Below are 14179 nucleotides of genomic sequence, written 5' to 3'. Positions count from 1 at the left end.
ATAATGTATAACTTTTAACTTTTAAAAATTGTCAATTTTAAATGACACAATACATTTGATAATAAATTAGACCATCTAATATAGAAATAAATTCAAAAACATTTGCTTATATTCTATGTAAAATATATTTTTGGGAATTAAAATTTATAAAAATTAAATTTCTAAAGGGTAAAGTTAATTAATTATAAGTTATAGCCTATAGGTATTCAAAGTTTAGACAAGGGAAGACTATGTAATAATACTATAGTAATAGTCGTAGTGAACCAACACTTTACGTTATACCAATATACTCCACTCAACTAAAACTTAAATAATAAATTTATAAGTTATAACTAATTAACTACTAGTTTGATATTCAATTTTACATTCTAAGTGAAGCGATAAATTTATTATTTTTTAAATACTAAAATTAACAAAAATATTCTTCTTTGATTGTGTGAAATTACAAATGTTTGTGATCATTTAAAAGTATAAACAAAAAATGATAGTTGAAAATATAACTTTTTAAATGATTGTAAGTATCTAATGACTTCAAATTATTTACTAAAGCATTCATACTTTTTGAGGTCATTTAGTGTTTAGTATTAAAATGCACAATCTGTATATATAGGGTTATTTTTATATTGAACTAGTCAATATTTTTTACTGATTATATTTTGATTCAATTATATTTGTCTTTACATTTTAGTTGATTATTATATTTATAAAAATAAATTTAAATATATAATTTGTTAAAAATGTACTTTATTAGAATACTACTAATACTATCTATGCTATTTTAAAAACAAAGCACCTTTGGTAGACTAAATAATGTTTGATTTCCGAACGTTTTAAAAAGGCTTTAGTAAAAATGTTCCCGTTAGTAAATATTTTACAGAGCTGGCTCTTTATTTAGTCTATATAATGTTACTGAAAAACTATTGGTTTTTACAGAAAACCTTTCGAGCGTATATAATAATATAACTTGTTCGCATATACTTTGTGGAGTGAATAAATATATAATATGTATATTGTATATATTATACTGATCTATTCTTATTGTAGCCTTTTATGACTGCGTTTTACCAACCTCAAGGATTTACACATTTCAAGTTTTTAAAACAAATCGATTTTCATTGAGGATTGCAGTGAAAACTAAAAATCGATTCACCGTTGGTACTCAATGAAACGTAGGCACGAGGTGTCGGGTCATATTCTATTATACGTGTGCTTATTTAGTATTAACCTTGCAAAATGTAAAACAATATACCACAGTTAAGTATTATATACTTAAAAATGTTTATCTAATCGATAAATTAAAGATACTTATATATGTATTTTTAATTTATTGTTTATTGTAGAAGTGTGGTATAGGTGCATAATATTATTTAGTATTATCGTCATGGTATTTTTTTTATAAATATATACATATAGTTTTTAAGGTTCAAGATGATATTCAAGTATGCTTTATAGTTTAGAACTAGTTTTAAGTACATATTGTATTATAGTTGGTGATTTACTGATATCTTTAAAATAATTCTCGAGAAAAATAAATAGTAATAACTAATAATATAATTTATTAAAGGAAAAAACCGCGTAAGTTATGATGTTTAGTAAGTTTCGATTTTCGAGAGTGGGTATAACTTTCATTGAATAGGTCACTGTAATTGATGTTTTAAATTTAAATTAAGCAATAAATCAATAAATACGAACAACTACTCTATATTTTTAAAAATATTATTATAGTTTATTTATATTACTATACGAGTAATTTGTTATTATATTATGATAAGTTAAACTAATTTTTGTAAACACAATCGTATAAAAAATGATTATAATATTATTTCATATACTTACTATTGTTATTTTAAGTCAATACCGATGTACAGTACATTGATGTATAAAGGTTCGTTAAGTATGAAATAAAAATAGCTTAAAATTATTCTAAAATACTAAAATTGAAATCAAAAACATAATTCCAATCAAATACAATTGATTTTTAATATATATTAGAACATATGTTTATAGAATGAAATGAGTTAATTCTTATTTCTTATTTCGGTGTATTGTTAATTTATTATAATAACATTTTCAATAATATTTTTTTTTGTCTAATAGTTGTTTTTCATTTATGAATATAATTTATTATTTAATATTTAAATTAATTAAATGTATAATATGTTAAAATTATGTTATTGATACGAAGTATTGATTACATTAATATCGAATACAATACTTCCGTTTTAACGTTAGAATGTTTTGTTAAAACGCAATAATAATATACAGCTTAATGCATAACTATTTAAAATAACAGGAAATATTATATTGTAAATGTATACGTTTGATGCAAATCGATGCTTAAATATAAAAGTAACTACCAGTAATAGTATTCGTATGGATAATATGTTCTTTTCTTTTTTTAATAAATGATTTATAATTATATACAGACAATTATGTATTCGAAAATAAACAATGATATTAACTATAAAATAAAACACAGTACTGTATAGAATGCAATATTTAACTACCTATTCAGATTATAGATACTAGATAGGTATATGTATATTATATTATATATAATATATATGTATCGTAATGTGTAAACATTGAATTTAGGAAGTATACGTATTTTATAATTGTAACTTTTAATCAATTATATCTAATGATTTAGTAAAGTTTAATTATGACTTCATTCTTCCATAATATATAGTTCGAAAAATATTGTATTCACAATTATTAAGTTTTATCATCATATATACTAATATACTATATTAAAAGCTTTCTTAGTAAATATTGAATACCTTACAGTGATAGAGATCTGTTAACAGATCTACTCTATATGTAATGCTTATAAAATGTATGATGACTTATATGATGATATTCTATTCTCGATTGAAATCATTTTATTATACTCTTATAAGTTTATTAATTATTAAAGTCGTGGCTTCATTCAAGTGTATACCTATTTAAAAAAATATCTATGATTTGTGCAAAATTTTACTTTTACCAAATTGAGTAATGTTTTTGTGTTATAGTACATATACATTATACAGATGTTAAATAATAAATAAAAATAAATAAATAAAGACGTGTTCCTATATTATATAATATACATAGGTATTTTTTGTGTATTGTATAGACTAAAATTGAGTGTTATTATTTATATACGTTGATGTTTCTTCTTGTAAGTAGTTATTTATAACTATGTATAATTTAAAAAATTAATTGTTCTAATCTATTAATTATTATATTAATATAATGGTCCATTTACTAAATTAGAATGTATAGCCTATAGGTCAGTTTTTATTTAGGAGAAGATCATATTTATGATGTTTTCTGTATTTGGACCTAATGATTAGTTCACGTTCGGCGGGGTATTGTATATTTAGATATTGTAGATGTATTAGCAGAATTTTGTTATTATGTATTTTACTATTAGGTTAATACCATATAAGTTGTACAGTAGTTGGGGAAATTTCTCTTTGACCATTAGAAATTATTGTGTATTATCTTTGTATGTAAAGCCTATCTGAAAACTAAATTTATCAAAATAACATAATAAATATTGTAGCATTATTACATACAATTATATATTTTTTTAAATAAATAATCTATGTATAATTTAGCTGATCCTTATTATACGGTGTTTAAACCAGTATAAAAATAAACCTCTATGTATGGTTACCGAAATGAAACTTTCATCTATTTTATTATTTACTTCACCTTGATATCTAAATAATAAATAACTAATAATTACAATAAAATAAGAAGTTGCGTATTGTAGTATATAAATATAAGTTATTACAGTTAAATTGTATTATATAATATATATCTACATGTATATATTTTTATGACACAACTCATTAAAAATATTGAAGTGATATAATATTGATGTTATATAAAACGTTTATAGATATTATTTTTTTGATAAGTGTTTAACACAATTAAAATATAATTTAACTAATCAATAATAATAATAATGCTGAATTTAAATAAATAATACATAGTATCATTAAATAATATACTGTTGAAATTCTAATATACTGACGTTTCTAGGATTTATCGCTTGAAAATTAGTTGTGAAGGGCTTTGCTCTATTTACTTACCCTTTCATCGGCATAAAGTATATAACGTTAACAAATAACATGTGTAACACCACTTTACAAGATTATTACATTATATTCTTAAGAGTAGGTATATTAATTAACTGTAAATCAATAAATTAAAATTGAATATTGCTGACAGACTCTATTCATGATTATGGTATTTCAAAGTGTATAGGTAGCTATTAAATTTTGTACATTATTGCATTTTGTAAATATGCGTAATTATGCTTATTTATATTTCATTTATAGCAAATCATGCAGTATTTCCAATTAATTTATAAGCTTTATGCGTGTATAATTGAAATTAAAGATCTAAATATCCAACGACATTATTTTCAAAGTTTATATATATTTATGTTTATAGAAGCTTTAAGTATATATTCCCTGGGTTTTCCGTACATGCACAGTAAACATCACATCGCACATTGTGTTCCGACATTGCAGATTCCGTCGGATGCCATTATTCGCATCGACGCAACAATGGAAATTTTCACGCTACACTTATTGTTTTTCGATAAATTGGTGTAATTAATTAATCTATTGTCCTGAATATATCAATGAATTACATTTTGAACGCGAGTAATCGATCGATGTACAACAATGTTATAAAATATACGAATACCTTAAGTAAATACTAAATACCCTATTCATTATTCAGTATTCAGTGGTTTTTCTGTAGCCTGTCAGTCTTATCGCTATCAGCAGTTGTTGTGGTGTTTTCAAACGATAATCTAATTTTTAATTTCTTATTTCGAAGAGGAATAATTTTCTGAAAATTATTTTATGTACATATGGTGTAATAAATCAAAATATAATTAAACAAGTGATTCCAACTTCTACTTCCACAAAAATGTAAATAACAATAAGTCCCCGTATCCAAATTCCATTTGACATTGCAAGCCAAACTGTCAAAAATCTTCGGAGCATTTACGGAAAACGCTTTCAACCACTGTTTTTGCCGAGCAACGTGACATCATGAAAAAGGCTATATTTTACATAGATTTGGATTACTCCGTGATTACGATTTAGATTCGACACCCGTTTAAAAATCACTCAACTAATATTACAGTAGTTATAGTAATGATCAGCTGTCGCAATAATAATGTTAATTACAAGCATATAAATAATATTGTGGTGTTGTTTTCTTAACACTTAGAACTTTTGCTATCGTCCATGGACTTGGTTCCTGAATATATTATGTTCCGATTTTGTTAAACTATGCTAACATCAATAAAAACATGTAAATCGTTATAAGAACAATCAAATCTACCCTATCGAACCCGTTACCCGTTCTTAGAACTAACATTTCCTCCCAGCAGTTTTGATATGAAAAATTTTTAATCAAATAATGGACTGAATGCAACATTGATTCTACTTTACCAAACCATAATTACTCTAAATTCAGTTGTGGTCAACATAGACTTAATATCGTAACTCTCATTGAAACTGTTATCTCATTCAACATTCAACTACACTAGCTGACTTGCTATAATATTACAATATAGTTGAGGAAAAAATTATAATTGTAAGACTAAAGTTTCTTTAACTTCCCTTAAGAATTTCGTGAATATAGGACTCGGTTACATTTTTTTTTCTGAAATTAATAGTTAACTTAAACCATGCTTTCGCGCAGGTCATGGGAGATGTGAATATCCCGTTTACAAACTGGATCTCTACGCTGTGATTATGATTACCCTATATATCCAAAAATTAACACACATTGTGTAAAACTGCCCTAATAGAACATTTAAAGTAAAATGTGGAATAGATCCATAATTTGGCTCTTGAAACAAATCTTTTAGAATTATTGATATATATCCATTTATAATTTGTACCGAGCTTACTATGTTAATCGTTTAAAAATACATAATTTATTATTCATAATTGTTATTGTTATTCATTTATCATACAAATAAATAAGTAGAATGGCAGTAAATTCCACTCAAAATTATGGTGTACCTACTATAATATTCCACTCATGGTTCATATATACTTTATTTTATTCTCTTATAAATAATTAACTATTGGTTCAGTATCATATATTTACCTGTTTATATTAAAATTCTTGGGAAATTATTTTGCTTTTTAAATAATTATAATAAATAAACTAATAATAACAATGGTTGGTAAAATCAACAAAATATCAAGTTCTCCATACGCTGCATAGAATATTTATTAATTTGTATATAATAAAATAATAATTATAATATATTATATATTTAATAACTACATTATTTTAATTAATTAGTAATTACTGTTTGTCTTGTGTGTATGTATATTTAGATAAAGCAAAGAAAAAGTATGGAAATCTGTGCGATGTTAGGGACGGTGGTTCCATCAGCGAGGTGTTGGTAGTAATGTTGGAGAGGTCCCCTGGTTCCGGTCTAGGCCTTAGTTTATCCGGTCACAAGGATCGAACAAAAATGGCGGTCATGGTGTGCGGATTAAATCCCAATGGTCCGGCCGCGAAGTCCGGATGTTTACGGGTCGGCGATGAAATTTTAGAGGTACGTAATAAAAGATAAATATGGTATCGCTATATAAATGTGCTACCTACAACCTACTATTTAAAGAACGTCCTTTAAATTTAACGAACATTTTTAACATCGTAAACTTATAACATTGATCTATAGGTATGTTAATACGACGTCACACATTCGTTTATCATAGGTACAACTTATATTCATAAAAGTGTATTATTTTATTAAATCGTTTAGTATAGAAAGAATAAAATATTGTGAACTTATAATTTGTAGTGTCTTGATACATAAAGGATATTATTATAGTATCTTATACCACCTGCAGTATACTATATAATAGAATTATACTGTATATTCGATGTTGTAGTGGGCCTTGGTGATAATAATAAAAAATTAATTTCAAACTCTAGCTGTTTCCATTTTAACTTTCAAATACTTATTTATATTTATATTTGATGATAAAAAATACCTGATGATAAAGTCTATAATAAATTACATAATTTTTCTGGTTATAAAATATTATAACAGTTTAACTTATTTTAAAAACTCAAAAATGTATGTTATATTGTTATCTGATTAAACTTACAGGTAAATTATTCCTTTGCATAATTGAGACAACATAATAATTGAATAGCTAAACCTATTTAATATAAATTGTTAAAATGTCAAATGTCTATAACATGCATGACAGGTTTTCACAGGGGAATACAAGAGTAGGGCATTCCTTGGCTCATTGAGATTTTTAAATAATGTCTTTGTTATTTATATCTATGGAAAAGTGGAAACATATAAAAAGCACTAGATGGCCAATAAAGTTTTCCCCAGGGCTCATAGGTTCCGTAATAAAAGCTTGTAAACGTTTATAGTCGTTGAAAAAATCAATTTATATAAAGCACATTTATGAAAATTATCTATGGTTTAATAGTATTATAGTATCGCTCAATAAAAGAGTGTACTTATACATTTCCAAACATACAATCATAATAATATTCTATAAAAGTGTGTTTTAGAATAGACTTAAATACATTTCATACGTGTTTTATTTATTTATATAAACAGTATTAAAAACTGTACGACTTTAACCTGTTGTACTTAATATTATGCTTCATTATATTGTATACTAAGAAGTATTATTTAGTTTAATATAATACACTACAACAAGGGATAATAAAAATAAAATAATAATAACATACTAATCATACCATTCATACCATATTGATTTTGGGTACATTGAGTATAATAGGTACATTATACTCGATCTTAATAGCCGTTATTAATATAAAATTATCGTCATTGGATGTAGTACTGCTGTACCAGAAAAAACCCAATTTCGCATTTATTTTTTACACGGTGTATAATAAATAAATCCACGATAAATATACAAGAAATCAATTTTTCAATAACAATAGCTTCGTATTGTAACGTATATTTGTATGTATTTGGACTCGTATATTAGATGATATAGAATATCCTGTGCATTCGTATATCCATATTATTATATCTTTCCATCGTACGTGCGGACTATATTCTGTATGTGTCTATCACATATCACTATCTGCAGGGTAACTCAAAAATTCTAAGGCCAAATTGAAATCTGATACAATCTGTTATAATATGAAATAATCTCGTCTTCGCATCGTCTGTGTATATAATAATATATATAATATAATAATACGCGCACAGCGATTGGACCTTTGTCACCTCATTTATACTCCACGTTTATACAGCCCCGTTGTCGTGATATACCCGCAAGCATTAATCATACCTGTTATTCATTACACATACAACACGGCGGGGGGTTGTGTTTGTATAGAACTGTGTGTGTGCGTATACAACTGGGGTGTATAAACGAACTAAACATAAAATTACCGCAAAGGTAACCCGCGGCGGTCGATGTTTATTCTACATTATTATTATTATTATTATTATACGAGTATAATATACTATATACTCCGCGGATAAATCGGCGTGATACCATAACTGATAACCCAATGACAAAAAGTCGTAGTCGTCATCGACGTTAGAGCGTCAAAATCGAGATAGTCTTAAAACGGCGACCGTTGTTTTATCATCTTAAATTTAACTACAGTTACTGCACCGAGGTTGCGCCGCCGACTACATGGGCACAGATATTATAATATTCGGTACCTATGTGCACAGATAGTTTACTATTCGAATCTGAAGTGTATACAGAATGATTCACAAAACATATTTAATACTCACCATATTTTTTCTTTAAATAATTAATTAATTGAAATTCTGATTTTTAAATCTTTAAATATGCTCAAAGACTATATTATAATTTTAACAGTGTTCTATGGTGATATAAATTTTTGTATTCAAATGAGAAATTCCCCTATTTATAGTAAACTCCTTAGTGAAATATTTTTTTGAAAATGTATATGTACCTAATTAAATTTTAAACACTGGGAGTAGTTTCTGAGTTATCAAATCGGATATTATTCCTCAAAATGGTTTCACATGATTTAGAATGTATGACAAAATGTATTTTCACAGCTCACAGTAAACCCCTCCCCTCTTATAATACAAAAAAAATATCAAGAATTTAAAAATATGAACTTTGAGTATATTAAAGAATTCCAAAAATCAGATTTTTATCGTGTATATACTATACCTATGTATGATCCAAATGGGATTTGTCATGTAAATTATACAATATACATATATAATATAGTGTACATAATATATATTATATGCACGTACTTGTATGTGTATGTATAATATATATGTATATTGCACCATCTGATTCTTTCTTCCATGATTCGCATTATATTTATTTGACCATTTGAGTTATAATTTTGTCAAAAATAAAAATCTAGTTAGAACGCCATCATATTATTTGCACCTGCAGTGTTGTTATTCATGTCTGTGTGACTGCTATATAGGACTGGCTGTTAATATAAATTATTATATTATAAATATTATATATACATACATACGCCCCTGATCCTTTTCAGAACGAGCATTTGTTATTTCGTATACTCTTTTATTATTCTTTTAGACATTTTCCTATAAAAAAAAATTTAATTTAATTTATTCTTTTAAACATTTACGTATCAAAAAATTTAAAATTAATATAATTCTAACTTTTTTATGTTATCTTTATTTTTTTTTAAAACTTATATATTTGTCGGGAAACCAACCAGAAACCTTTTATTTTATAAGTTTTACCTATCCTAGTAAGTGTTAATTAGATTTAGTTTATATATTTTATATTTTTAAAACTAGATTTTATAAAAATAAACTCTTAAGCTGTGTGAGCATAATTTTGAAACAAAATAGGTATAAATTCAAAAATTATTTATCATTACTAGAACATTATCATAATAGAACTATATTATTTAATGTATAGATAGTATATATTATTTATTTGGTTAACTATATTAAATGAAGTATTTTTTTAATTAAAAAATCGTAACCTTTAAGATTTCTTTTGTAGCAATGTAATACGTATCGTATTTTATTTTGGTTATGCAATTCCGTAGGATTATGGGTTTAGGCGGATTTTCAACTGACGTGTTGAAATTCAAACTATCCTGCCACGAGAGCGTTGTGCTTTAAGCTTATACATAAAAGAACACGCCTTATTTTTATTTTGTACATATAATTATAATTTTTCATCGATTCCTCAACTTGTATTTGGTGCGGAAAAATAATGATAATTATTATTATATATAGACGATATATAGCGTATGTGTATTATGTATGTAATACATACAATCGATGCACACAATAAGTAAAATGCAAATTATTGACTACAACTATTATCTTTACTATACTATAACACACATACATATTATATATTTATATATAGATAAAATATATATTACTTCTTCTAACCAAAATCTGAACTACAATAAATTTATTAAACAACAATAATAATGCCTAACTGCATGTGCTAATAATAAATGTACAGAGTGTTCCAAATTCTATGTGACAGCATGCCATGTTTAAATTAACAACAAATAACTTATGTGAAAAATATTCAGTATTAATTAATTTTTTTATTAAGTAAAAAAGAGATATTTTGTGATAACTATTAAGATTCAAATAGGAACCAATATTTTTGAAATATGAATCTTATACATAGTTTAATTTGAATGAAATTTGATGGGTAATTTATATTTATGCATCAATAATAAAAAAAACTATTGACATTTGAATTTTGTTTTTAATTTGTAAATGCGAATGATTAATAATAATTATATACTCTGTGCTTCTGTAATACGACGATGCATTATTGTACATCCTTAATAATCTGTGCACTTTCTAATTATAAATTTATTACGGTAATAAAAAGCGTATTTGAAATCATAATTTAATTGTATAATACATTGGTAAAAATCACATTATCGTATTGATATAGAAAAAAGCATCAGGTAATTTAGCTAAGCCTATAAATACAATTAATGCAATCAAAAATATGTTAAAACTGTTAGTCTCGCATTGCAGTACACATAAAATAAAGTGTAAAGTATAAAAAAATTAAATAGCTTAGTATTTTAAATAGTATAATTACTAATTACTACTTTTTAATAATATAAAAATAAAAGTTATGAATGTAAGTATTAAATGCACACTAATTTAAATGATAGATTATTATAATAAGTTATCAGGAGAAATTACATAATAATAATATCAACTGTTGGAAGTAAGCTCAATATTAAATATAGTATGGAAACAGGTGTAACTTTTAAATTATAATATGAATTAATTAAATTACAACATCAAAGAGCTATAATTAAAGATTATTCATATTTTAAATATAATATATATCCATTGCATGAGTAAAAATGTATGATTATATATTCTGAGTGATGTATAACATATAGAGGATTAGATTTTATAGCAATTTTAAAACTTTAATTATTATTTTAATAAATGTAAAGATAATAACTTAATTGTGGAAAGTAAAATTTTTATTTGAAAAGATTCTTATTTGCTAATATGAAGTGTAATCATTATTATTTAAACAATTTGGAAAAAAAATCTGAGCGGTGATAAAAAGTATTAAGATATAAAAATAATCTACATAATTAAAAAAGAAATATTTAAGATGTATAATATAATGGTAATGTTTGTTATAAATAATAATATTAATATACTTAATGATTTGATTTCTTTTAATATTGATTTGTTTGAAGTAAATAAATAATATTTATAAAATCTATCATAAACTATATCAAAATCAAGTTATGTATGGTAAATTAAATTTTAAAGTAAATCATTATCATAAAACAAACCTGAGCAACTATATAAAGTATAAAATTTATATATATATATGTAAATGTGCATACAATTTAAATAATCCTAAGCTAAACAAAATTATTTAAGTGTTAATTACTGGTCCAATTGAAATTCAAAAATAATAAATAATTTTTATGATCAATTTATTTTAAGTATGTGTTGGAATAATATAAAATAATATTTATCAAACTAAAGTTTTGAAATTATCTAATATATTATCTAAGGTGTATACAGATTGTATATTTAGTTTACATATAGGTGCTTGAAATCGTAGCTTACTTAACACACATATTTTTATATTTATTAATAAACTAATTGTTTATAACATTTGCAATACTTTAATTCATTAGCTGAATATTATAGTAATATATTTACATAGGCACATTAAATAATACACATTTAATCTTACAGAACATCAGAACCAGAGGGTTGTGCCATTATAACTAGACAACCAGTTAATTTATTTAATTGAACAATAAATTATATACTTAATTATATTTATTATATTTTTAAATCAACCAAAATAAATATAATTTGTATATGATTTAAACGAGAAATAAAAAGTACCTAGTTTGTGTGAAGAAATAAATGTAACAAAATTATCAAAATAAATTATTGACTCATAAGTATTAATTTAAATGACCCATCAAAATTCATTAAAAAATAAATCTTATACGAATCATATTTTAATAATATTATTCTTCGTTTGATTTTTAAAAGTTTCCTCTCAAATCTTCTCTTTTTAATTAATAAAAAAAAATATTCAATATCAAATTTAGTTAGATAATTTGATTTAAAATTTTTTTTACGTAGGTCATTTTCGCTAATTTAAATATTTCATAGTGAAATCTACTGTCACATGCAATTATTTAGAATGTCACCCTGTTTATAGCTACATATACTACGTGTGTTTGTATACACGAAAAAGTTATATCGTACGTGTATATTAATATTGCCACGTTCACCATAGCTACCCTTTAGTACTGCTCATAACTTATTCATGGACACACAACTCCCCCAAGGCTTTGATATTCATCTAGTGACGAGGGATACAGGTGCATGCAAGCAGGACAGAGTATATAAATGGGAAATGGGTTTAATTTAAAATGCATCACGTTATATTGGCTTAGAATCTTCCACGATCCGGAACCGTCGGGTGGGGGTAGAAATGGATTTTTATTTGTTTAAACTGCATAACCAACTTTATATGTTTATAGTATAGTATCTTATGTCATTTGTTTTAAATGGATCTAGAGTACAAGTGATACATATAAAAAATATTTTAATAGCTGTATATATATATAATTTACTATATACCCTATATGATGTAATAAATAATAATATATATTATTACCACGCTCGTAAAAAATACAAATTATAAAAAGAGAAGAGTCCGCCTGCTAAAGTTTGTTCACAGTGATACTGAAAAGTATAATTTACGAACATTTGTTAATGAAAATAGCTTTTTTTGTAGTCACAAAAAAAAAGGTCCGAAAAAAAGCTGACACACGCAGTCGTGATGCGTATAGCGGTTTTGCAAGTTATGTTATGTACGAATGGAAGTGGGAGTGGATTTGGAGTCGGACAGAAACAGTTGACCTATATTAGTTTTCCCGTAGGCCAAAAGGTCAAAGGTATAATATGATTTTTCACTATTCTACTTACCTATATAATATTATGCTTCTTTTATAAAAACGAATTTTCAATAAAACCGATTTAAGTACGTATTTGATACTGTAAGTAGTTAAGTATTTTACATAATATGGAACTTTATTAATGATTAAATATTTTTTTGTAGAACGTCTTATATCCATTACAATATATATTATTATTACTTATTATTACTATCATATTATTATACTTGGTTATATTTCAAATTATGAATATCATATAATTACATTATTTTTTTGTATTCACAATATTATATGAGATTTTTTAAATTTTACATACTTTAGTAATTTTTAAATTTGTAAAAACAATATATTAAATATACGTTAAACAATGCATTTCTTCGTAAAACCACGTATATTTTCATACAATTTTATTGTACTAACATTAAAAATATACTAGAAGTTATTAGCAGTAAAACAGATTGCGTAATATTATTGATACTTATATAAAATATAAATAATAAGAGAACATAATTTCTTTTAGTAAATTTATGCATTGGCACAAACTGCAGCAGTAATTTAATAATAAATATAATTTCTGGAATAAATACAAATTTAAGTACCTATCTATTTAATTTTAATTTGAAATTAAAAACATTGTTTCTTAAAAAAGGTTTTAACACATAACAACGTTTATTCAATTTTATTACGAGTATTATTTAATAAATATACAGGA

General features: G+C 24.5%; 1 protein-coding gene across 6 annotated transcripts in view; it reads left to right on the top strand.

The window, feature by feature from the left end:
• Positions 1–14179, top strand: part of LOC113548339 (multiple PDZ domain protein-like) — a 62414-nt gene that overhangs the window by 33990 nt on the left and 14245 nt on the right. For all 6 annotated transcript variants that reach the window (XM_026949169.1, XM_026949171.1, XM_026949170.1 and 3 more), the window contains one exon: positions 6369–6592. In XM_026949169.1, the coding sequence (XP_026804970.1) occupies positions 6369–6592 (224 nt within the window). The remainder of the gene's footprint in view (positions 1–6368; positions 6593–14179) is intronic.

This window comes from Rhopalosiphum maidis, chromosome 4, assembly GCF_003676215.2.
Source record: "Rhopalosiphum maidis isolate BTI-1 chromosome 4, ASM367621v3, whole genome shotgun sequence".
NCBI lineage: Eukaryota > Metazoa > Arthropoda > Insecta > Hemiptera > Aphididae > Rhopalosiphum > Rhopalosiphum maidis.
This window is presented reverse-complemented; position numbering and strand designations above follow the sequence as displayed.